The sequence below is a fragment of the Manis pentadactyla genome, chromosome 2, assembly GCF_030020395.1.
Source record: "Manis pentadactyla isolate mManPen7 chromosome 2, mManPen7.hap1, whole genome shotgun sequence".
Lineage (NCBI taxonomy): Eukaryota > Metazoa > Chordata > Mammalia > Pholidota > Manidae > Manis > Manis pentadactyla.
This window is the reverse complement of record NC_080020.1, coordinates 82,313,103-82,339,193: the sequence shown is the minus strand read 5'-3', so window position 1 is coordinate 82,339,193 and position 26,091 is coordinate 82,313,103. Positions and strand designations below refer to the sequence as shown.

General features: G+C 43.6%; 1 protein-coding gene across 4 annotated transcripts in view; it reads left to right on the top strand.

Annotated features, from left to right (window-relative positions):
• The window catches only part of PDE8B (phosphodiesterase 8B), a 265,564-nt gene that overhangs the window by 20,029 nt on the left and 219,444 nt on the right, over nt 1-26,091 (top strand). For 2 of the 4 annotated variants that reach the window (XM_036914124.2, XM_036914122.2), the window contains exon 2: nt 11,916-12,221. The exons of the other annotated variants lie outside the window; for them this stretch is intronic. In XM_036914124.2, the coding sequence (XP_036770019.1) occupies nt 11,916-12,221 (306 nt within the window). The remainder of the gene's footprint in view (nt 1-11,915; nt 12,222-26,091) is intronic. 4 annotated transcript variants of the gene reach the window in all.

Sequence of the window (26,091 nt, the reverse complement as noted above, 5' to 3'; positions counted from 1 at the left end):
CAGCGGAGATTAACTCCATAGCAGCCGGGCACGAAGCAGAAGCCCTGTCTGCGCGCAGCTGCACAGCACAAGCCACTAGAGGTCGCTGTTCTCCCAGGAGAGGAGGGCCACAAACCAACAAGAAGGGAAGTTCTTCCAGCTGTCACTCGTCCCAGCTCTGCAAACTATTCCTATCACCATGAAAATGCAAAACTACAGGCAGACAAAGATCACAGAGACAACACCAGAGAAGGAGACAGACCTACCAGTCTTCCTGACAAAGAATTCAAAATAAAAATCATAAACATGCTGACAGAGATGCAGAGAAATACGCAAGAGATATGGGAAGAAGTCCAGAGGGAGATCACAGATGCCAGAAAGGAGATCAGAGAAATGAAACAAACTCTGGAAGGGTTTATAAGCAGAATGGATAGGATGCAAGAGGCCATTGATGGAATTGAAACCAGAGAACAGGAACGCATAGAAGCTGACATAGAGAGAGATAAAAGGATCTCCAGGAATGAAACAATGTTAAGAGAACTGTGTGACCAATCCAAAAGGAACAATATCCATATTATAGGGGTACCAAAAGAAGAAGAGAGAGGAAAAAGGGATGGAAAGTATCTTGGAAGAAATAATTGCTGAAAACTTCCCCAAACTGGGGGAGGAAATAATCGAACAGACCCCTGAAATACACAGAACCCCCAACACAAAGGATCCAAGGAGGACAACACCAAGACACATAATAATTAAAATGGCAAAGATCAAGGACAAGGAAAGAGTTTTAAAGGCAGCTAGAGAGAAAAAGGTCACCTATAAAGGAAAACCCATCAGGCTAACGACAGACTTCTCAACAGAAACCCTACAGGCCAGAAGAGAATGGCATGATATATTTAATGCAATGAAACAGAAGGGCCTTGAACCAAGGATACTGTATCCAGCACGACTATCATTTAAATATGATGGTGGGATTAAACAATTCCCAGACAAACAAAAGCTGAGGGAATTTGCTTCCCACAAACCACCTCTACAGGACATCTTACAGGGACTTCTCTAGATGGGAGCACTCCTAGAAAGAGCACAGCACAAAACACCCAACATATGAAGAATGGAGGAGGAGGAATAAGAAGGGAGAGAAGAAAAGAATCTCCAGACAGTGTATATAACAGCTCAATAAGTGAGCTAAGTTAGGCAGTAAGATACTAAAGAGGCTAACCTTGAACCTTTGGTAACCACGAATTTGAAGCGTGCAATAGCAATAAGTACATATCTGTCAATAGTCACCTTAAATGTTAATGGACTGAATGCACCAATCAAAAGACACAGAGTAATAGAATGGATAAAAAAGCAAGACCCATCTATATGCTGCTTCAAGAAACTCACCTCAAACCCAAAGACATATACAGACTAAAAGTCCAGGGATGGAAAAACATATTTCAGGCAAACAACAGCGAGAAGAAAGCAGGGGTTGCAGTACTAATATCAGACCAAATAGACTTCAAAACAAAGAAAGTAACAAGAGATAAAGAAGGATACTATATAATGATAAAGGGCTCAGTCCAACAAGAGGATATAACCATTCTAAATATATGCACCCAACACAGGAGCACCAGCATATGTGAAACAAATACTAACAGAACTAAAGGGGGAAATAGACTGCAATGCATTCATTCTAGGAGACTTCAACACACCACTCACCCCAAAGGATAGATCCACCGGGCAGAAAATAAGAACGGACATGGAAGCAGTGAACAACACAGTAGAGCAGATGGACCTAATAGACATCTACAGAACTCTACATCAAAAAGCAACAGGGTGCACATTCTTCTCAAGTGCACATGGAACATTCTCCAGAATAGACCACATACTAGCCCACAAAAAGAGCCTCAGAAAATTCCAAAAGATTGCAATCCTACCAACCAACTTTTCAGACCACAAAGGCATAAAACTAGAAATAAACTGTACAAAGAAAGCAAAAAGGCTCTCACAAACACATGCAGGCTTAACAACCTTAATGACCAAATCAAAATGGAGATCCAGCAATATATGGAAACAAATGACAGCAACAACACTAAGCCCCAACTTCTGTGGGACACAGCAAAAGCAGTCTTAAGAGGAAAGTATATAGCAATCCAAGCATATTTAAAAAAGGAAGAGCAATCCCAAATGAATGGTCTAATATCATAATTAACGAAATTGGAAAAAGAAGAACAAATGAGGCCTGAGGTCAGCAGAAGGAGGGAAATAATAAAGATCAGAGAAGAAATAAATAAAATTGAGAAGAATAAAACAATAGCAAAAATCAATAAAACTAAGAGCTGATACTTTGAGAAAATAAACAAAATAGATAAGCCTCTAGCCAGACTTATTAAGAGGAAAAGAGAGTCAACACAAATCAACAGTATCAGAAACGAGAAAGGAAAAATCACGACGGACCCCACAGAAATACAGAGCATTATTAGAGAATACTATGAAAACCTATATACTAACAAGCTGGAAAACCTAGGAGAAATGGACAACTTCCTATAAAAATACAGTCTTCCAAGACTGACCCAGAAAGAAACAGAAAATCTAAACAGACCAATTACCAGCAATGAAATTGAAGCAATAATCAAAAAGCTACCAAAGAACAAAACCCCCAGGCCAGATGGATTTACCTTGGAATTTTATCAGACATACAGGGAAGACATAATACCCATTCTCCTTAAGTTTTCCAAAAAATAGAGGAGGAGGGGATACTCCCAAACTCATTCTATGAAGCTAACATCACCCTAATACCAAAACCAGGCAAAGACCTCACCAAAAAAGAAAACTACAGACCAATATCCCTGATGAACGTAGATGCAAAAATACTCAACAAAGTATTAGCAAACCGAATTCAAAAATATATCAATAGGATCATACACCATGACCATGTGGGATTCATCCCAGGGATGCAAGGATGGTACAACATTCGAAAGTCCATCAACATCATCCACCACATCAACAAAAAGAAAGTCAAAAACCACATGATCATCTCCATAGATGCTGAAAAAGCATTCGACAAAGTTCAACATCCATTCATGATAAAAACTCTCAGCAAAATGGGAATAGAGGGCAAGTACCTCAACATAATAAAGGCCATCTATGATAAACCCACAGCCAAGATTATATTGAACAGCGAGAAGCTGAAAGCATTTCCTCTGAGATCGTGAACTAGACAGGGATGCCCACTCTCCCCACTCTTATTTAACATAGTACTGGAGGTCCTAACCACAGCAATCAGACAAAACAAAAAAATACAAGGAATCCAGACTGGTAAAGAAGAGGTTAAACTGTCACTATTTGCAGATGACATGATACTGTACATAAAAAACCCTAAAGACTCCACCCCAAAACTACTAGAACTGATATCGGAATACAGCAAAGTTGCAGGATACAAAATCAACACACAGAAATCTGTGGCTTTCCTATATACTAACAATGAACCAACAGAAAGAGAAATCAGGAAAACAACTCCATTCACAATTGCATCAAAAAAAATAAAGTACCTTGGAATAAACCTAACCAAAGAAGTGAAAGACTTATACTCTGAAAACTACAAGTCACTCTTAAGACAAATTAAGGGGGACACTAACAAATGGAAACTCATCCCATGCTCGTGGCTAGGAAGAATTAATATCGTCAAAATGGCCATCGTGCCCAAAGCAATATACCGATTTGATGCAATCCCTATGAAACTACCAGCAACATTCTTCAATGAACTGGAACAAATAATTAAAAAATTCATATGGAAACACCAAAGACCCCGAATAGCCAAAGCAATCCTGAGAAAGAAGAATAAAGTAGGGGGGATCTCACTCCCCAACTTCAAGCTCTACTATAAAGCCATAGTAATCAAGACAATTTGGTACTGGCACAAGAACAGAGCCACAGACCAATGGAAGAGACTAGAGAATCCAGACATTAATCCAGACATATATGGTCAATTAATATTTGATAAAGGAGCCATGGACATACAATGGCGAAATGACAGTCTCTTCAACAGATGGTGCTGGCAAAACTGGACAGCTACATGTAGGAGAATGAAACTGGACCATTGTCTAACCCCATATACAAAAGTAAACTCAAAATGGATCAAAGACCTGAATGTAAGTCATGAAACCATTAAACCCTTGGAAGAAAACATAGGCAAAAACCTCTTAGACATAAACATGAGTGACCTCTTCTTGAACATATCTCCCCGGGCAAGGAAAACAACAGCAAAAATGAGCAAGTGGGACTATATTAAGCTGAAAAGCTTCTGTACAGCAAAAGACACCATCAATAGAACAAAAAGGAACCCTACAGTATGGGAGAATATATTTGAAAATGACACATCCGATAAAGGCTTGACGTCCAGAATATATAAAGAGCTCACACGCCTCAACAAACAAAAAACAAATAACCCAATTAAAAAATGGGCAGAGGAACTGAACAGACAGTTCTCCAAAAAAGAAATACAGATGGCCAACAGACACATGAAAAGATGCTCCACATCGCTAATTATAAGAGAAATGCTAATTAAAACTACAATGAGGTATGAGCTCATACCAGTAAGGATGGTTGCCATCCAAAAGACAAACAATAACAAATGTTGGCGAGGCTGTAGAGAAAGGGGAACCCTCCTACACTGCTGGTAGGAATGTAAATTAGTTCAACCATTGTGGAAAGCAGTATGGAGGTACATCAAAATGCTCAAAACAGACTTACCATTTGACCCAGGAATTGCACTCCTCGGAATTTACCCTAAGAATGCAGCAATCAAGTATGAGAAAGATCAGTGCTCCCCTATGTTTATCGCAGCACTATTTACAATAGCCAAGAATTGGAAGCAACCTAAATGTCCATCAATAGATGAATGGATAAAGAAGATGTGGTACATATACACAATGGAATACTACTCAGCCATAAGAAAAGGGCAAATCCTACCATTTGCAGCAACATGGATGGAGCTGGAGGGTATTATGCTCAGTGAAACAAGCCAAGTGGAGAAAGAGAAATACCAAATGATTTCACTTATCTGTGGAAAATAAGAACAAAGGAAAAACTGAAGGAATAAAACAGCAGCAGAATCACAGAACTCAAGAATGGACTAACAGGTACCAAAGGGAAAGGGACTGGGGAGGATGGGTGGGTAGGGAAGGATAAGGGGTGGGAAGAAGAAGGGGGGTATTAAGATTAGCATGCATGGTGGGGTGGGAGAAAGGGGAGGGCTGTACAACACAGAGAAGGCAAGTAGTGATTCTACAACATTTTGCTATGCTGATGGACAGTGACTGTAAAGGGGTTTATAGGGGGGCCCTGGTATAGGGGAGAGCCTAGTAAACATAATATTCATCATGTAAGTGTAGATTAATGATACAAAAAAAAAAGGGCAGTTCCTGTGTGGTGACCTCCAATGAGTTCTACACACGGGTATAAAGGGCATATAAAAGTGTAGGCAAAGGGCCTGTTTGTGTTTATACAGAGGATAAAAGCCTAATTTGGCTACCCCAAAAATCAACTAAGATGCGATATGAAAAAGAACTTCCAACATCAGCACTCTCTGGAAGACTCATGCCAGAAGATGATCATCAAAAACCCCAACAAATATCCACGCACTGCTACAGGTGGAGATGCACTCATCCCACCAGTTCCTGGACTTGCCATGGGAATGAAGGAGGAGATATCTAAGCTGGCCTGTGCATACAGTAAAACAACAAATTTGACTGGATCTATACTGTTGGAACTCAACCAAGAATTAGGAGAAGTGCAAATTGTAGCGCTCCAAAATCTTACAGCTACAGACTATTTACTGTTAAAAGAACATATGGGATGTGAACATTCCCCAAGAATGGGTTGTTTTAATTTGTCTGATTGCTCTCAGACTGTTCAAGTTCAGTTGGACAATATCCACCATATCATAGATAAGTTTTCACAAATGCCTAAGGTGCCTAACTGGTTTTCTAGGTTTCACTGGAGATGGATGGTAATTACAGGTATGCTTTAGTTATGTAACTATACTCCTATTATGTTAATGTGTGTGCGCAATTTAAGTAGTAGTTTAAAACCTATACATGCTGAAGTTACCCTACAAGAAGATATGTCAAAGAAATAATCAATCTTCCCATGTTTTCTTCCGCCTGCTACTTCTATAGCTTTTCTTCTTCCTTCCTAATTACAACCGTTAAATAGAATTCGTGCCTCATATCAAATTTACCAAGTATCATAATTCTTCCAAGTGATAAAGATACCTCAAGACAAATGCTGGGCATAGAAGCCACAGGGCATTAATATGCAAAGAAGTAAAAAGCTAACGTTTTCAAACAATATTGCTTCTCTCTCACTTACCAACTTTACATTTCCCTGTATGGCTCCGGAAGATGACTGGTTAGCCAGGGACGGGTAAGATTCCTCAAGGGAGGAACAACGTAAGACAGGCACAGTCGCAGGGGGGCCATCAGGTGAGAAAATGGGGATCAACAGAGGTGAGGCTTAGAACCTCACCCCCCCGTTCTGAGAGAAATCTTCTGCATACGTGGATGTTTTATTGCCCTTGTCTAGCTTGGATTAACATATGGTCTACAGGCACACACCTGATCATCTACGTTTGCTCTCTTACAACACTAAACTATGTTTTCTACCTTTATTTTGTATCTACCTACCACTTCAGCATTTTATTAAAAATAATAATAATAAAGAGCGAAATGTGGTATCCACATATATATCAAGTATAAAAATCAAATGAGTATTCATATTTGAACTGTTTATAGTTCATAATGCATGAGCAAAACTGAAAGTTTCTGTGATGACTGCCCTTGTACTGTTCACCATGTAACTTATTCACTATGTAAGAATTTGTTCTCCATGTAAGAACTTGTTCGTTATGCTTCAGAAGATTGGAGACTGACGAAAATTAGGCTTGGGGTGGATTAATGATTGTGCATTGAGCATTGACTCCCCTATACAGAATTTTATTGTTGTTAACAACCATTTGATCAATAAATATGAGAGATGCCCTCAAAAAAAAAAAAAGAAAAACATAGACCATAAAACTCTACACAAGGAAATAAAAAAAAAACCCTCCCAAACCCTTTCAATTTTGAGTTATAAGAATTGAGAACAAAAGGCAAAATAGGAAAAAGTGGGAGAAAAAAATGTATTTGTTTAACAGTTGAGTACCCACTGTGTGCTAGGCACTGTTCTAGGAATTTGGGACCCATCAGTGAATAAGGAACCAAAAAATTCCTGCTCCAGTAGAGCCTATATTCTAGTGGGAGAAGACAGACAACTAATTATATAATAAGTTGGAAGGTGATAAGTTCTATAGTAAAAGAGAAACAGAGCAGGCTCTGGGGAATCAGGAGTGACAGGGGGACAATGGAGGTATGTGGGTTGTGAGCTTAAACAGCAGCTATTGTGTAGGCAACATGTGAGCAGAGACTTAAGGGAAGGGAGGAAGCTAGCCATGCGGTTTGCATCAGAACAGCTTCACAGGCAGAGAGAAGAGCTCCTGGCTGATAGTGAGTGATAGGTCTGAAGAGACAGCAAGGAGGCCGGCATTGCTGGAGAAGGGAGAGAGAAGAGGGCTCGAAGGCCAGCAGGGGCCACATCAGGTGGGGTTTCGTTGGCTCTTATGAGGACTCTCTCTTTTTCTCTAAGTTCTCAAAGGAGGCTGTGAAAAGGTTACACTGGATTCCCTTTCTTTGAAAAGGCAGAGGCTACGCTTGTCCTTGACCCCTGAATCCAAGTCTCTGGGATGGAACCCGGGAACTTGGGTTTCTGACAAATTCCTTAGGGTGATTCTGAGGTGCAGTTAGTTAGGTTTGAGACCACTCTTTCAGTTCAAAAACCCCACTCTCTTAAGTTAAACATAATTTTATAAAAGGAAGTAAAAATGTCATAGCATCCCCAAACATTGGTGATTTAGGGACTTTGGGATTGTCTAGGAAATGCAGGCCCCGAGGCTAAGTGACTTGCCCGAGGTACAGCTCTACCAGGTACGTCTGGGCTTTGAATTCACCCTTCTCATGCTGAACCTTCTACTGTTCTGGGCTACCTATCAAACTGCATCGTTTCACATGTTGGGTGGGTACATTTCTAATAAGCTCCACCATTAGGAATGTAGTTTGAATCCAGAAGCCCTGTAAGACTGATTAGCTGATTAAATGTTTGGTTATCTAAAGGTCAATCAGAAAGCTGCTATTGTTTTAACCTTTATCGTTAAGAATCATTCAGAATGCATTTATCACAGTTTCTCCTTCTTTAGAGGAATTCTGGAAGAGTCATGTCATTTTAGAATGGGAAGGGGCCTTAATTGTTCAGGATCTTGCAGTGGCTCTGGGTGATAATCTGAAGTAAACTCTTATTTGACATCAGTATAAAACATACAGGCCATTCAGCTGACCCTGGATGTATCTGAGATTTTGTTTTTGAAGACATTTCTGATTTAGTTTGCTTTCTTTTGATTTGTTTCTTGGACATTAACTGTAACTAAATTTTTTTCACTTAATTTAATATTTTGACAATATTGGTTATTCTGTCCTTATTCTGTATCTTGAGCCTAAATTTTATCTGCAGTGTCTGAGCTTGTAGACTTTGCTGTTATCCTGGAATGCATTGAAATCATGACATGGGAATCGGTCTAGAAATCACTTACCCAAGCAAGAACCCAGGCTGCAGAGCTAAGCTAGGGCTGATTTTAGTTAAACCATTGCTCTTCCACTTGCAGACTGAGGACGATCTGTGCCAGCAATGGCAGCAGGTTACACACTCCCACTGAGAGCACTTGGTAGAGATAATAGGGATATAATTTTTTTTCCTTTCACTAAGCCAGAATTGGCAGTGGAAACCATGTGTGAGGAAGGTTTTAAAACTATCAGCTGCTCTGGGAATGGGAGGGAAAATTTATACTTGGTGCATTTACCCTATTCCATCTTCTATTGAGAGTCATGGCATTCAGTGAAAGGCACTGGTTCTAACGTGCAGTGTTCAGTGAGTGCACTGGGCAGCTCAGTCCCGCTCAGGAGCTGCCTTCAGGTTATCTACTCTCTTAAGTCTTCATCTTTTTTATATTTTTAATGTAGGAAGTTCAATCTGAATTTGTTTCTTAGTGGCTATCCGTTCATGACTCAGCTCCTCATGTTCTCCACCAGAAGAGTGGTTGTAATTTCTGTTTTGCCATAGACTTCTTCAAAAGCCTCAGTGTGTGAATGGCCTATTTCTCTTCTTGGGGCAGTTTCGTCTTCATAACCACATTCCTAGAGAAAACTGAAAAAGTAGACATGTGGCATGAGTTAGCATGGCTGTACATATCAAAAAGGGCTGCCATGGGTAGCTCCATGAAGGATAATAACTGAAATGGGTGTATGTAAAAGAATTAGAGATAAGCTTTAGGAATGATTAACTCCCGACTTCACATTACATGAGGGGTTGGTTTGGAGACTGGTGCTGTTACCTCTCATGATGTCTGCCCAGATTCTGGATGGTCCCTTGGAAGGAGAGCAGGTGGTGGCCATCAGGCTTAGGCCTGCTTCAAATGGGTGACTGTCCCTGTGTCTCAGTCTTGACCATTTAATGCGCTGTCCTTCTAGGCCTGGATAGGCACAAGGAAGCATGGACCCAGGCAGCCTGGAAGGAAACTGGCAGAAGCTACAATGCCCAGAAGAAGGCAGCTGGGCAGAGCTGCGAGCAGAAAGCCCTCAGCTCAGCTGTCCCGCTCATTAGGAGATTGCCTCAGCTGAGTAACTACAGATCTGTTGGGGGTGTAAAGCCCATCCTCCTAGACCCCCGTCAGGACAATTTAGAAGCACCATCCCAGTTTCAGAAACCTCCCTGCAGGGGTGCCTGAGGCTTTCCCAGGGACTGTATCCTAGCTCAGTTTCTCCTACTGATCAATCTTCCTCTCTCTTTGCCTCCTTGCCTCCCTCCCATCTTCACTTCCTCCCTCCTTTCCTTCCAGATATTGGTTCCAAGATGCTTCCTAATAAACCTTTTGCCTGCTAAAGGTTATCTCCGAATCTGCTTCTTGGGGAACCCAACCTGCACAGGAATTTTATGAAGAAGTTGCCATTAGAAAATACAGCATAGATTTTTTTCCTGCAAGAGCTGGAGATGGACTTTTTCATGTGGTAAGAAAAGAAAAAGAAAAAAGAGAGACAGAGAGACCAGAAAGTTGGGAAGTTGGAGTGCTAAACTGAGAAGAGAAACAGGGAGAAGAATCAGGTTAGACTAGTTCTTTCTGCCTTCTATACCTGAATTCGGGGTTTGACGTTACACCTTGCTTCTCTATGAAGGTTAGAAGCTGTAATTTGAAGTCTTCATCCAGTCACTCCAAAAGGTGATGTTATGGGGAGGGAAAGGAAGGGAAGAACCAAAGAAATTATTTCAGACTAGATCCTTCCTTTGTACTTAACATTATGACTGTGTGTTCCTGGCCTGGCCTTTCTGAGCAGCTCTTGACTGAGCCTTTTCGTAGCCGGTCTTTTTTTTCTCCCCCAGGCCTCTGTGGCAGCACACAGCAACCACTGCAAGGACCAGTGAAAAAATGGGCAGCGTGCCTCGAACCTCTAACCCAGATTTCACGTCATGGGGAGACGAACCAGAGTCTTGCTTCTAAACGTATTCTTACTCCCCTTGAGGGAAGCTTGGCCTGTGTGTGCCTCACTCAGGGGTGAGGACAGACAGTTTTGACTGTCCAACCCAGACTGTGAGGGAGAGCCCCTGGCAATGGGGGCTGGAGCGGGTGGAAGCCTGGGTGAAATTTAGGTGACACCCGGGGAAGAAGTGTACACTGGAGGAGAAAGCAAAGCACCGCACAGACAGCTGCTTCTGCCCTTTCCTTGGCTCTTAAGGGAATTTATGTTGAAGGGTTACTTCCTCTGCAGGGCTTCCCATCCCTCGGTGTGCACCTCCACATGTTGAGTAGATATGAATCAACTGCTGAAGACTGGGTCGCCACTCAAGCCCGCCTTCGGGGTTATGGGGAGGGAGGGGTGGCGGGTTTCTCCTTAACTCCCAGGGTGTGCCGAGAGGCGAGCAGGTCAGGTGGGTGAGCTTGGGCTGTAGGGTCCCTGCCACTTCGGGAGGGGCACCCTAGTGTTTTGATCAGGGATGTGTTAAAATGTGTCCTGAAACGCGAGCGGCTTTTTGCGTTGAAGGCTGCATAGCCAGCCCTTCAGGGCCGGCCCGGGTGGTGTGCGCGCGGCTAGGCGAAGAGGGGCTGGGCGGCCCGGGGTGGGTGCAGAAGGGACCGGCCTCAGGACAGCGGGGAGGGGAGGGCGCCAAGGCGTGGAGCTAGCGGACGAGCCCGGCGGCGGGCACGTTCGCCCAGCCCGGGAGCGGCGGGCGGGGCCGAGGGGCGCAGCAGGGCCGGAGCGGCGGCGGCGGAGGAGCGGGGGCACCGAGGGGCAGGGAGGGTGGGAGCGAGGCGGGGCGGACGCGCGCGGACTGAAAGTGGGGAAACAAGGTGCAGGCGGGCAGGCGGGCGGGCGGGCGCCCTGGCCCAGGGGCCGCGGGCGGGGGAGCCCGGTGAGGTCGAGCTGGGCGGCGGCGCGGGCCGCGCCGAGGGAGGAGGGAAAGGCGGAGGCGCGGGGAGTGTGTTTGGGGCGCCGCGGCGGGGAGCGTGGCGGCCGCCGGTGCGCGCGGGGCGCTGTGTGTGCGCGCTCCCCCGCTCGGGGAGGACGATGGCTCAGAAGGGAAAGTTGGGGTGACGCGCGCAGCCCCCGGAGGCTCGGCGGGAGGCGCCGCGGCGAGCCCGACGGAGCGGCGGCCAGACAGGCCGGGGGCGTGCGGTGTGGGCACCGCCTCCGAGGCGCCCGCCCCCTCACTGCAGGTGGCGGCGGGGCCACTGGGTCCGGGTGGACGGGCGCGCGGACGGGCGCGCGGGGGAGCCCGGCCGCGGGATGGGCTGCGCCCCCAGCATCCACGTCTCGCAGAGCGGCGTGATCTACTGCCGAGACTCGGACGAGTCCAACTCGCCGCGCCAGACCACCAGCGTGTCGCAGGGCTCCGCGGTCCCCCTGCACGGCCTCTTCGTCCAGACCGACGCCGCCGACGCCATCGCCCCGAGCCGCGCGTCCGGAGCCCACGGCGCCGCCCGCGTCCGCCGGGCCCGCGTGGAGCTGGGCAGCAGCAGCAGTGCGGGCTCCGCAGCCTCCGCTGCGACCACCTGCAGGGGCCGGAGGCGCCACTGCTGCACCAGCGCGGAGGCCGAGACCCAGACCAGCTACTCCAGCGTCAAGGTAAACGCCAGGCTCCGGCTCGCCGGGGGCCACCCGCCCCGTCCGGGCGGGGCTCGTACGGGCAGGGGGCTCCGGCGGAGCTGGGCGGCCGTGACGCGGCTGGTTTGGAGAGGTTGTCACTAGGAGGAGTTTACTTTCCCTTTGAAGGGGGTGATGAGGGCCCAGGAAATGTGAGCAGAAAGACTCCTGGGGGCTCCTGGGAGCCGGTTCTGGGGGACTGGGTGGAGAAAAGAGCGCAGTGGGAAGCGGTTGTGCTGGCCGATTTCTCACTGAGCGAGGAAGGCTGCGGCTCAGTTAACTGCGGGAGGGGTGCGTACCATTGAGACCCTTTGGTGGAGAGTCCGACTGAATAGAATCTGAGTCCTGGGCTGGATTTGCATACCTTCTAGGTGAATGGTGCAGACTCGGTGCAGGGACTTCACAGCTCCTCGCATTCAGATTTCACCTGGGGAAACCAGCCTGGCCGCACCGAGTCTTAGCCACGGGGACCGAGCGTGGGGATTTGTGAATGAATGAGGGTGCCTGCGTTTTATGGAGAGGTGGAGGAAGGGATTGGAGGAAGAGAACCAGAGTGGAACCAGTTGTTTATCACTTCTTTGGGTTGGCTGCATCCTGGTCATTAACTGGGAGAACAGGACCGTGAGTTTGGAGGGGCAGCTGGGTTAGAGTGGGGGAAGCGCGTGTAGTGCAGCTGCCTGAAGATGAAGATTCTGTCCACGCATCTCATCCTTAAAGAGAGTGGAGTTTTGAGGAAGTGGAAAATATTGTTGAAATGATTAAAACAGTCACTAGATATTTCTTAATAACAGAAGAAAAACTATTATTTTAATAGTGCCTCCCTGCATGTTCTCAAAACACGATTAAATCCAAGAAGGTTTTCATTGTATAAATCTGGCCACAGGGCCTTTTACCCTTACAGCAAACAGAATGACAATGGCACATCCGCTTGTACAGAGGAAACAATATACCTCTACGACTCTTAGTGTTCAATACGGACTCACAACTTGTACTTGGTCAGTAGATTACCAGAAACCATTCCATTGATTACCTAGCAAAGACACAATTGTATTTTAATACTTGAAAAGTTGTTCAAGAATTGGCTTAGTGTGGGGAGACTCCTAGTTTTCACTGGGTAAACTCAGCCCTCTGTGGAGGGGTGAAGAGAAAGATGGCATGTGCTGGCTTCAATCTGGAAGACCAAAAGCTTCTTTTAGTGAACTTATTTTAACAGCATCTGATTTTGTAGTATAAAGGTTAACGGATGTTGATTTATGGTTTAATGTTTCTCTGGTAATAATCATATAATATGACAGTATAATAATCATTATAAAAATACCATTTACTGAGCATCTTGTGTGTATCAGGTATAAGCTTGCTCTTCTAGCTTTTGAATGCTAACTTTGTGATAGACTATCCAAGATTAGAGACCTGGGTTCATGAAAATAGTACCAGTTGCACATTTGTAACATGTGCTGAACATTATATATTTTTCTTTTGTCAAGCTTTTTTTTAAAAAAAATCACAGCTTCACAAAAAGTTAACATTAGGAGCCATTTCAGAAAATGAATATGTTATACTTGAAATAATAAAATTGAGATATGATCATTAAAGAATATCCTTTTTGCCTACTTGTTGAAAAGCAAAGTTGAAGACATGAAGCTGTAGTTTAGAATAGTGACAACTTATGAAGTCTTTGCTGCTTTTTGTTTGGTAGTTTAAGAAAAATTGTGTAGTTTTGCCTTTAAGAGTGGCAAGAACCCCAGTTTAGTACCTGGCAACTCTAGGTACTCTATGTTTGTTCATTGAAAGAAAGAATAATGAATGAATTCATTCTCCATGTTTAATACTTTCCTGAAGAGCTATTTAACGAGGGAAAAGGAGTAAAAATGGGAGGAAATATGAGTCCCAATTATTAGCAGCTAGTATAAACTTGTATAAATATCACTGCTACTTGGCTGGAATTGTTAAAGACTTGACCTGGATAGGAATTTAACTCACTTTGCTTCATCAACAGTATTTCCAAAAACAGCTTAATTCAAACAGCTTAATTCATTCAAACCTGTTACTAGGAATGTTGGGAATGAAACAGCCAGTTCAGTGATTCAACACTACTTTATATGTGTAAATCTAAGGAACTATATATTTGAAATTAAATTTGAGATCAGAGTTGTTATTTCTACAAACTATGCAGAATTATTATCACAGAACTGCATTAATGTATTCTATAGTGTCCTTGTAGGGCTTACGATTCAGTGTTATGTTATTTTTTCAGTCTTCATGTGTTCTATACTCTTTTGTGCATGAGGTAATTTTATAAAAGCTTTACCTTCCTTTCTTTTTAGAATAAGAATTCTCCTGCCTTAAGAGTTTGAATAATTGCTAGTCATGCCTCTTCTTTGTCCCACCTTTTCCAAAATGCTCAGGTGAAAAAGTGAAGTCTTTGCCATTGGTCCTGTTTACAATGGTGGTGGGTTGTAGGCATCTTTTTTTTTTTTAATTTCCTCTTTGCGCATCAATTATAAACCATATTCGCATTATCTACTTGGTCTCTTGAATTCCCCAGAGTGCAAAAATGTGTGTGTGATCTCTCGTTCTCTTTTCTAGTGATAATACATCTCATTAAGCTTTTAGAATGATGAAGCATTATGATGTCAAACATGATGTCAACAAGAACGCTCCTGAATACCTAATTTACAACAAAAAATTTTAAGCATTAATAATTCACCTGCAGTACAATGATATCATACGCGTTTCCATTTCTGGTTAAGAGGTTAGATTTGTCCCCCAGTGGCTGTAAAAATACAGCTTCCTTCCAATTTGTCTCACTCTTGTTTGCCTTTAAAAAAATAGTACTCCAACAGGAGAATCCTGCAGAATGCTCACTCCTCATATTGTGCCAGTTTGGTAATTCTGGTTCAGAAATCCTCTGAGGAGATGGTTGAACTCTATGGGAAGATGCAGGGATTCTTACAGGTCATCTCTGCTCATACCAGCTGTTGCGGCTGGGGAGGCAGCTGGGACTCAACAGCCAGTTGTAGCAGAGAATCTATATTGAAACACAATTGACTTACAGCCATCTCTTTGTAGGTTAACTGTTTTGCGAATCAGTCATAGGAGATTGTTAGTTTTCAAACAATTTTGTGCTGACTGGCAACATTGCCCCTTCGGCCTTTCTCCTCCACTTATCATGCTCATTTATTAATTCAGTCAGTATGTGTGCCAGACACTGCTGTAGATGCTAGGGGCTTTGGTAAGCAAAGCCTAATGACGATGGGAAATCTCTTGCAAAAGAGTGTGCCTAAGCATGTCCTGGCCTGCTGCTTGGCTTTCCAAAACAGTGAGGATAATCCCAAGTTAACTGTATTTAAAGGGAAAATAAATATATATTGTTCCGACCTTATGATAATTAATGATGGTCAATAAATAATAATTATGGTTGATAACTTATTTGGGAGAGGGGTAGAGCTATTTTGGATAAAGCCATTTTTGTTATGTTCTCCAAGTTGGTATTCTCTAACTTTAGTGTACATCAGAATCACCTGGAGGACTAGTTAAAATATAGATTACTGGTCCCCATTCCCAGAGTTCTGATGTAGCAGGTCTTGGGTGGGCGTTGCAATTTGGATTTTGAACAAGCTTTGGGGAGATGCTGGTGTTGCTGATCGTGGAACCACACTTTGGGAACCATTGCCTCTAACTGAATTAAGTTGACTGTTGACCAGATGAATTAGGTGGGGCCACCTCTCGCAGAGGATACAGTATCACATTGCATGTGTTTGGGGTACCAGTCATAGCTCTGCCTTCATCTTAGTTTACGTTTGTATGGGCAACCTGCCATCTCCATTCATGAAGTTGAACTCTGAGCATTCAAGATTGGCTGGAAAGTGTGTAAGTGGGGAGAGTGCTGCAGTGCTTTGCCCGCTCTGGTTTCTTGAGGTTCAGCTTGCCGTCAGGGTCCGCTGTGGTGTCCAGGTCCTGATGTCTTGCTTTGTCTTCACAGCCCCTCATGTGACTTTGCCCTGCTGGGGCTGTGTCCTGCATGATGGGAAATTGCAAGGCAAGAGAGGATCTTCAAACAGGGGCCTACATGACATGACAGAGGCTCATATTCAATTCTCAGCTCTTGGAATTCTTGCTAGTGCTTTTCACCATTATTTCTCATTTTAAAATGGAGCATAAAGTTCAGGAAGTCCAGGTGAGTCTGGCAAGTTGATACAGTTACCCCAAAGTTACTTTCTGCCCTACCTTATGTCATCACAATTAGTTTCTTCCAACACATTAATTATAGTCTGTGAACAAGTTTTCCTCATTTTCACTGCTTTCTTCAGTAATTACACTCATTTGTTAAGATCAGATGATTCTCCTTTTGATTTTGTTAAGCAAGCCCTCAAACCAGAAACTAACATAGTGAAAGATGCCATCGTTCAGAGGTGATACTTCTCTACTGAAGTTGCCCACTGCTGATCACCGGACAGGGCTTGGGCTGCAGCGGGCCAGAACATGCTGGTGAGGGCAGGGCAGATCCTGTGGGCCAGGCTGGTGATAGGGTAAGGCCAGGAATCAGAATAGGAGAGAGGGAGTGAGCTCCTTAGAACCCAGTGGGAAGATAGTGTCGAGTCTGGAAAATCAGAAATGGGGAAGGAACAGGTGAGTACTTCAGGGCTAGGTGGGCAGTAAAATCTAGAATTCAGGGGCTCAGCAAAGCTGTTGAACTAGGTTGAGACTTTCCATTGGGGAAGAGAAACTGTTAACTTTCTGTTCTGTTTGGGTTTCTCTGCTGACTGTGAAGGGCTCAGGGCCCACCAAAGGTACTGGTTACCATTCAGAGGGCTGTCAGTAAACCCTGCACCAAGGTGAGGCAAAACCGGCTGACTAAGCCTTCCTCACACCTGATCAGATGGTGTCTGGGCAGGAAACAGACTGCACGTCCACGAGGGTTTAACTGAACATGATCTAATGAAGTGACTGTTTCAGATGTGTTGGCAGGATGAAAGGAAATCAAATGATTGAGGCGCGACAGTGCCCTGACACTAGGAAGAGGGCACTGCTACCACTGTAGAAGGGGCAGTGAGAGGGGGTGGGGGTGGGAACCTGAGAAACCAAACCTACAGGACAGGGCAGCCGGCAGAAGCTCCCAGAGGCTGAAGTTTTAAGGAGGAAGGCAGAGATTAGAGGGAGGCCTGGGGCGGGGCAAGGGGAGCCGAAGGAGCGAATGCCTCGGTCGTCCTCCCTCTCGCGGATCTCCAGCCAGTGATCTTTGGTCAGACACCTCTGGAAACTAGAGGGCATGGTGGCCTGCTGACAGAGGTTCTCCAGAGCAGGAGGGAAAATATCCTGACCATACCCCAGAAGGCTTTCTGCAACAACTGTTCAAAGGTGTTCAATGTAAGTAGAGATACCCTGGTAAGCTCAAATCAAGGTTTGATGAGTGCCTTAAATAATGGCATTTTTTAATGGCCACATAATTCATTGGATATGCTTCCTGCTTAATGACTGGTAATATTAAAATATGTCCAATTGTCTTGTTTGGAGACCTCTAAGTTACTGCTGAAAACATACCCCCCTCTTCAATTCATTCTCCACCCTGACTGTTCAGACATTTTCTTAGTCAGCTTGGGCTTCTATAGTGAAATACCATATGCAGGGCAGCTTAAACAACGGATGCTTGTTTCTCACTGTTCTGGAGGCAGGGGGGTCCAAGATCCAGGATCCGGCACCTCTGTGCCTTGTGAGAGCTCTCTTCCTGGCTTGCAGGCGCCATCTTCTATGTCCTCTCACGGCGGAGAGCAAGCACGCTGTGGTCTCTCCTCCTCCTCTTCTAGGACAGTAAACCCATCTTCACGTGACCCTAGTGACCTCCCAAAGGTCCCACCTCCAGATACCACAGGGTTAAGGCTGCACTGTAGGAATGTTGGGGGATACAAACATTCCGTCCATAAGGGACATGTTTCTGTCATTTCCTCTGCCCCTTGCCCACAGCTCCCTCTCCCCATGATCTCAAAGCCCAGGGTAGGAGGTAAGGGGAGAAAATACTTTGTAAGTGGGAACCCAGTTTAGTCAGTATCTTACATTTCTGTTCAGTTTGTACTTTCCTGCTCTCTACACCTTCTTTCCACAGCTTCAAAATATGCTTTAAAAGCTGTGATGTATTTATTGACACTTTCAATAAAGATTATGTATGTTTAAAACATTTAAAAATATTCGAGTGTGTTCAGGGGTTCATTTTTAAATATAGGTGTTACTTTTACCTTACAGTCGGAAGTCTGGATAGTTATTATGTTCCAATAGAAAACACCGCTTTTTAAATAAGTTGCAGTAGAGATGAGCTTAGATTTTGTTGTTGATAACTTCTGCCCCATTTTCTCTCTTTCCTCAATGGACTTTGATGCTTTACACTTTACCATCAACTTCTTTCACCTCTTTTGGCCTCCTTAAGGACAATTCACAGAAAAATAGTTTAGAAGCTTGCAATTGCTATAATAAAAGTCAGGAGGCTATTTTACTTTTGGATAATTCATTTGTTTAATGAAATAAAGAATTTCATGGTTGTCTCTTGTTTCCAAAGTGATTCAAAATTTCATGTATAGTTTGTACATTTTGCAATATGTACAGTATGTAGAATCGATACAGTGTGTAGAATATTAGCTATTATTTATATCCTTGCTATTTGGGGAGTACTTTCTATCCATTGTTCCACCTAATCTCCATTAAAAACACTATGAGCTACAAATTATTACCATTTTACAAATGGGGAAAAGGAGGCTACAAGAGGTAGAATCAATTGCTCAAAGTGAGGGCTGAAATTTGAATGTAAGATTATCTGAATCCAATGCCAGTGGTCTTAATCACTGAGCTTTGCTGCCTCTCACACAGGCCTGAAGGCCCAAGCGTGGCTGGTCCTGGAAATGCAGTTACTTAGGGCAGAGTGGAGATAAGCTGGTGGTGGTGGCATGCTCCGGGAGCCTTGTGGGTGAGGTTGTTTTCTGTTACATATCCACTGTCACGCTTTCTGTTGGTTGGACTGGAGTATTGTTTTGAGACGAGTGGAGGATGTAAAACGCAGACAAAATTGGAAACGCTTTGGCAGAACATGTCACTGTTTTCACTGAACACAGTATTTGGCACTTTGTAAGTATTGTACAAATATTAGCTGTTAATAATCTTGTGGTTGTGAGGATTTCTGTTTTGGTAACTAAAATGAGATTCTGGTTATGTAGATATTTTTGAGGCACATAATTTTAATTGGAAAATGTACCCTACTGTGAAGTGGACTGATTTGGCCAATTAGGTGACTACCTGGATTTATATATAGATGTGTTACCCTGGAGCTCTGGAAACCCCTGGCACAGACGTGTGTTTGATCTATGTCAATGGGATTTCCAAAGAGGGCGACACAGTGGGATCTTGGCAGCTGAAGGCCCACGCTGGAGTGCGGGTTCTGGGACTGTCCGGCCTGCCCGTATCTTCTGCCTTTCACAGGTTAGGGCCTTGGTATTATCTTGAGGTGGTTCCATGTGGACTTCTTTGATGTAAACCTATAACCTGAAGCCTTGGTCTATAACTGGACTTAAAGCCATTTTGTGTAATCACTGTTGGTTTTCAGATTGCTGCATTTCAGGTGCCCTCAGATGCAGTATATTGTTGGAAAAATGATACAGTGAAAATCTAAGTATCTTTCTGTGAGAAACAGGTATAGTGATTAGCTGCAGGGATACAGCAGCCCAAGTGAGTACAAACTGAGAGAAGACATTGAATTTTGGAAATGTTTACAGGAAGACACCTGAGAAACTTCTAGCAACCTATCATTGGCTTATCATGGATAAAAAGAAAAGTGCCATTTTCTGATGTCAGAACCACAGTAACATTACAGTTCTGGACGGGGAGGTGATGGCTCAGGCGAGGAAGGGCTCTCGTCTGCCTGAGGCTTCCTACTAAGGGAGCTTCCAGCAAGAGCGACTGGCCAAGTGAAGAGGAAAGTAACCAGCTTCTGGAGGTCAGGGATGCCCCAGGCACATGCAGGAGCCGTCTTTGGGCCATCTGAGGCTTGTCTGCATTTTTAGCTTAAAAAACTGATCAGCAACTTTGGCCTAGAAACTGGGTGACTATAAAGAGAGTAAATGCCCCTCAATCAGCTGACTTTTCAGGAGACTCTGCAGTGCTTTGAACTGAATCGTACGTGGAACTAACAGTTTCCCTTTTCCCCACAATCCAGTACACACTGGCTACAGGGTCTCCTTTGCAGAGTTCCCTGGAGAGAGTGTTACCCAAAGCAATGGCCAAGTAAAGACAGAACAGAGTAAAGGACCAGCTCTGTCCGTGGCTGGGTAAATGCTGGTTCCCACTGCCCTCCCCGGGTCCATGTGTGCGGGTGCTGGGAAGTGGTACGGGCACGGGTGGCCTAGGCTGACAGGCTGGCATCAGGCTTCCTGCCCTAGTCCTCCCAAATGTACAAGGCTGCCCCTGCAAAGCCGATTCTGGGAACCTTACCCCACTGGACCCCCACAGGCCCTCCTGTCCCTGGGACTGGGAAGCTTCAGGACTGGCTGAGTCAAAGCCTGGAGCCTTCACCCCCTTGGGAGGAGCTGGTGAAGGGAAGGGAGTGGTCCATGACTGTAGCCTCCCTACAGGCAGGGACACGGGGGAGTGTTTCAGATGCTCTCTCCTCCCCTTTGTTGAGATTTTCAAGGGGACAGGGCAAAAGGCCAAAACCTCTTCTGTGTGTCAAAGGTGAGAACTTTGAATCCAAAAGACGAATCAGGAAATACTTTGGACTCATGCAAATGGAAACCCTCACTTTTTTTTATTAAGGTATCATTGATATACAATCTTATGAAGGTCTCACATTAGCAACATTGCGGTTACTACATTCACACATATTATCAAGTCTCCCCCTGCCCCGCCCCACTGCAGTCTCCGTCCCTTAGCTCAGTAAGATGCTATAGAGTCACTGCTTGTCTTCTCTGTGCTATACTGCCTTCCCCATCCCCCCCCTACATTATGTGTGCTAATCATAATACCCCTTAATCCCCTTCTCCCTCCCTCCCACCGCCCTCCCCACCGCCTTTCCCTTTGGTAACTGCTAGTCCCTTCTTGGAGTCTGTGAGTCTGTTGCTGTTTTGTTCCTTCAGTTTTGCTTTGTTGTTATACTCCACAAGTGAGGGAAATCGTTTGGCACTTGTCTTTCTCTGCCTGGCTTATTTCACTGAGCATAATACCCTCCAGCTCCATCCATGTTAGGCAACCCTCACTTTTATATGTAGATTGTATGTCAAAAATATTTTGTAAGGCATCAAGTTGGTATTGGTAAAGGTTTTACATATAGAAACAATGTTATATGTGGACATTTAGGTTTCTAGGTTAGCCTAAAAAAGTATTTAGCCCATTATGTAGCTGGACTATATTTACAGTGTTGCAAGAGAAACATAAAATTGAATTACACTAGTGTTTCTTTTGTGGGTATGTCCTTTGGGAGAAGCGCATTTGATTAGAGGGTGATGCGGAAGCCCAGGGAGACCTGTGAAGTTCCCTCAGGGAGCAGTTATCCTAAATGATCGCTGGTGTTCTGAGCAGGTGAGGGGCTCAGGTGGTGTTTTCCCTCCTGATTGCTTGGGAGAGAGCTGGGTGCAGGGTGCTCCAGGGGATTGGCCAGAAACACACAGCGAAGGCTCTGTTGCTGCGCTCTCACCTCCAAGGCACTCACGCGTGTGTCTCATTTCTTTAAAGAGCTTACTTTCTGTTTTATCTACAGATATTTCAGTATGTATCATTTAACTCTAAGAATCCTTTAAAGAATTCTTTTAATTATCTACCAAAAATTGTAATGACTACTGTTTTAGCTGGGGCTGCTAGAATAAAAATACTACCGACTGGGTGGCTTTGGGACAACAGAAATTTACTTCTCACAGTTCTAGCGGTGGGAAGTCCATGAACAGGTGCCAGCAGATTTGGTGTCTGGTGAAGAATGGCTCCATGGTGCACAGACGGCCATCTTCCCATGTCCTCACGTGGTGGAAGGAGCTAAGGAGCTCTTTGCAGTCTCTTTTATGAAGGCACTAATCCCATTCATAAGGGCTCCACCCTTATGACTTAACCACCTCCCAAGGTCCTACCTCCTAACACCATCACATTGCGGGTTAGGATTCCAATTTCTAAATTTGGGAGGGGATGCAAACGTTCAGTCTATAGCAACTACATAATATCATTACAATTTTTCTAATTGTTTTATTATTTTTTACAATTTGTTTTTAGTCAAATAAGACCCATTCATTGTTTGGTTGATATGGCCCTTAAATCTCTCTTAATCTACAGGTTCCCCATCCCTCTCTTTTTTTCCACTAGCACTTAATTTGTTGAGGACCTGGAGTTGTTTGTCTAGTAGATTTTTCCCCAGTCTGCATTTTACTTTTTACTTTTTATGTTCCTGAGATACATCTAACATGTTTCCCTGCTTTCTGTGTTTGCTGGGCACTAGAAGTTAGGTTTAGAGGTTTGATCTGATTATGCTCAATTTTGGGCTGGGAGTGGGGCAAGAACACATTTTCAGTGATATTTCTGTTCTCAGAGCAGGAAACACACGAAGTTTGATTGTTTTTTGCTGTAATGCTAATAATTATTAATGATCATTGTTTACATCCACTCAACATTAGGGGGCATAAAATGGTGCTATTCTTTTTCTGTCATTTCCTCTTCACTTATTAGCAGCAATGTCTCTAAGAAAAGCTTCCTTTCACCAACTATTTGGTTTCCCTGGGATACAACTTATATAGGAACAGCAGGTTAAATGAATGAGTCTTTCCTCTTATTTCAGTTTTGAAAATAATGAGTTGATACTCTAGAATTCTTCTAAGGTGACAGAAATTTTTTACTTGTTTATTTGCTTGCTTACTGTTACTGTGAGTCATTATGGATTACACATATGTTTAATGTGGGTTAACTCATTGCAGTTATTACATGTCAGGTGTCCCTATTGCCCACTTTTGGCTGGAGGGAGCTAGTTCAAGTGGGTGAGGCACTTCCCTTGAAGAAATAGTTCCAGCTGAATTGATTCAGTTATGTTCTTGTTCTAAAGACCTTCTTTGTAGAGAGGACTTGCTGACCACCTGGAGGGAAGCCCACCGTGGTGTCCACATAGCCATCCCTTGTCTTACTAAGCCTCAAACATCAGGGATCTTTGAGGGGGGCCATGGCACAGGTCCTGCTGCAGCTCCTTTCATGTGGTTTTTGTGGCTACAAAAAGGCAACTAGATGTGATGGAAAAATACTCACTGGCCCGGGGTTGAATTCCAGCTCTGCCCCACACAGACTTTGTAACCTTGGAGAAGCTGTATAACTCCTCCTCTCAAGGTGGGGATTGTGTACCAGCAAAAGGAGTGGTGCAAGTGTAACAGATGTAGAGTCCCTGTAAACCTTCTAGGTCCTCATGAATGTGGGTGCATAACTAATCTTTGAAATCTGGAGTGTATTTTACACTTACAGGGCATCTCAATATGGACTTGCACAGTTCAGGTGCTTAATGGACACATAATAGCAATAGTAATGGAAGAAGGGAGAAATAAAGCAAAATGTCACACGAGAGTTATGTAAATTAAGCAGTTACAATTTGACATTGTGATTTGACAGGAAGTTGGCACAGTAGTTGTGGTGGTTATTTGTCTGCTGGTTCTCAGCTCCATTCCTGCTTTTCCATATTTTCCATTGTATTATGTGGGGCTAGAAGTCTACAGACTGCATCTTCCAGATTCCTTCGCCAATTGGTCTCTTAGATTCTGCCAATAGGAAGTACTGGTAGGAATTTGGGATGAGGGAGTAAGGGAGATACCATTGCAGTGGCTTCTGCTCAATGCCAGTGGCACAACTTTAACACTGCTGGTGCCGGCATCACTCATGAGCACTAGCTGGGGGCTTGTGGGTGGCAGCCCTGGGTGGTAACACTTTCTGGTCTCTGGATGCTTATTTTTTCATCTTCTGCTTCTCCAGCTCGCCTTCATCTTTTTTTCTTCCATATCTCCCAACACTTTGTAAACAGCTCTCTGCACCGATTCATCTCTGCTTAATATATGTCAAGTAGTTTCCATTTTTCCCACTGGATGCCTGGGGTCTGAGGTGTGAGAGGACTAGATTATAATCTTACGTGTGTCACTTACTTTGTTCTGTGACTTAACTTCTTTAATTTCCAGTTTCTTCATTTGTCTAAGGAGGATAGTAAAAGTAACTGCCTCATAGAGTTCTGTGGATGATATAATTGTTTTAAAATACACAATATATTTAATTAAAAAACATTATAGATATATGTGCACAGTCGTTAGCTTTGAACATAACTCACAATAAGTGTTGCTTACTACTGATAATAATATACAAACCAATTTTTTGGGATTTTTTTATTAAGGTATCATTGATACATAATCTTACAAAGGTTTCACCTGAGCAACACTGTGGTTACAATATTCACCCATATTATCAAATCCCCCTCCCTCCATTGTAGTCACTGTGCATCAGCGTAGTAAGATGCTTATGTCACTAGTTGTCTTCTCTGTGCTGTACTGCCTTCCCCGTGACCTACCTATATTGTGTATGCTAATCATAATGCCCCTTAATCCCCTTCTTCCTCCCTCCCCACTGCCTTTCCCTTTGGTAATCTCTAGTCTCTTCTTGGAGTCTGTGAATCTGCTGCTGTACAAACCAATTTTTGAAGGCTCATCGTTTAACCAATTTTATTATGGAAAAGTTCAAATGTATACAAAAACAGAGAGAATAGTATAATGAAACTTCATGTACACATTACTCAGTTTCAACAGTTATAAATTAAGGCTATTCTTTTATCAATACCACCCACTCTACTCCCTATTCTGGGATTGTTTTAAAGCAAATATAAAACATTATATTATTTCAGCTGTAACTATTTCAGCATGTAACTCTAAGACATAAGGACTGTTTAAAAGCAACCAAAATACTATCAGCCTTCTTAAAAATTAAAATAATTCCTTAATATCATCAAGTACCAAGACAGTATTCAAATTTCCCTTATTATCTCATTAATGTCTTTGTTTTTAAAAAAATGTTTGGTTTGAATCATATTTAGAATAAGATCTACCTATTGAAACTAGTTGATATGTTTCTTAAGTATCTTTTCATCTATAGATCCCTCTTTCTCTCTTTTTTCCTGTCAATTTGTCGCAGAAACTGGGTCCTTTGTCCCGCAGAGTCTCCCACAGTCTGGATTTTGCTGATTATGTTCCTATGGTGTCATGTACCTTGTTCTTCTGTCCCTCTATTCCTGATACATTGGTAGTTAGATCGATGGGTATATTGGTTGTGTTTGGGTTTATTTATTTATTTGTTTTGTCAGGATTACCTGAGAAGTAGTGTCGTGTACCTCCATTAGGAGGCGCATAATGTCTGGTTCTCTGTTTTTGTGTTGCTTGATGATCATTGCCTGGATCCATTAATTCGTGAGGGATTGCAGTATCAAGTAGGCAACTATATTAAAAAAATCTATTATTCATTCTTTCTATGATACTTCTGGAATGCTTCTATAAGGAGAAGCTCCCCTTCATCAACTATTTGATTATCCTGAGATAACCATGTATGTGGGAAAGGTGGGATAAATGCTTGATTATTCCCTTTTACTCACCACTTTTCAAAATAGTGATTTGATTCCCTAGCACCCTCCAAAGATAACCAATGCTGTTTTTAGTATTGTTATGAACATCCCAGTTTATGAATCTTAGGTGTATCTCAGTCCCTTGACGTCATTGTCCTTACTGATGCTCAGTTTCCTATCTTGGCCACTGGGCATATCCCTGTTGGCTGCTAGTTACCTTTGTCAGGTTTCCTGCCTGATGGTGTGACAAGATGGTCCAGTTTCATCATG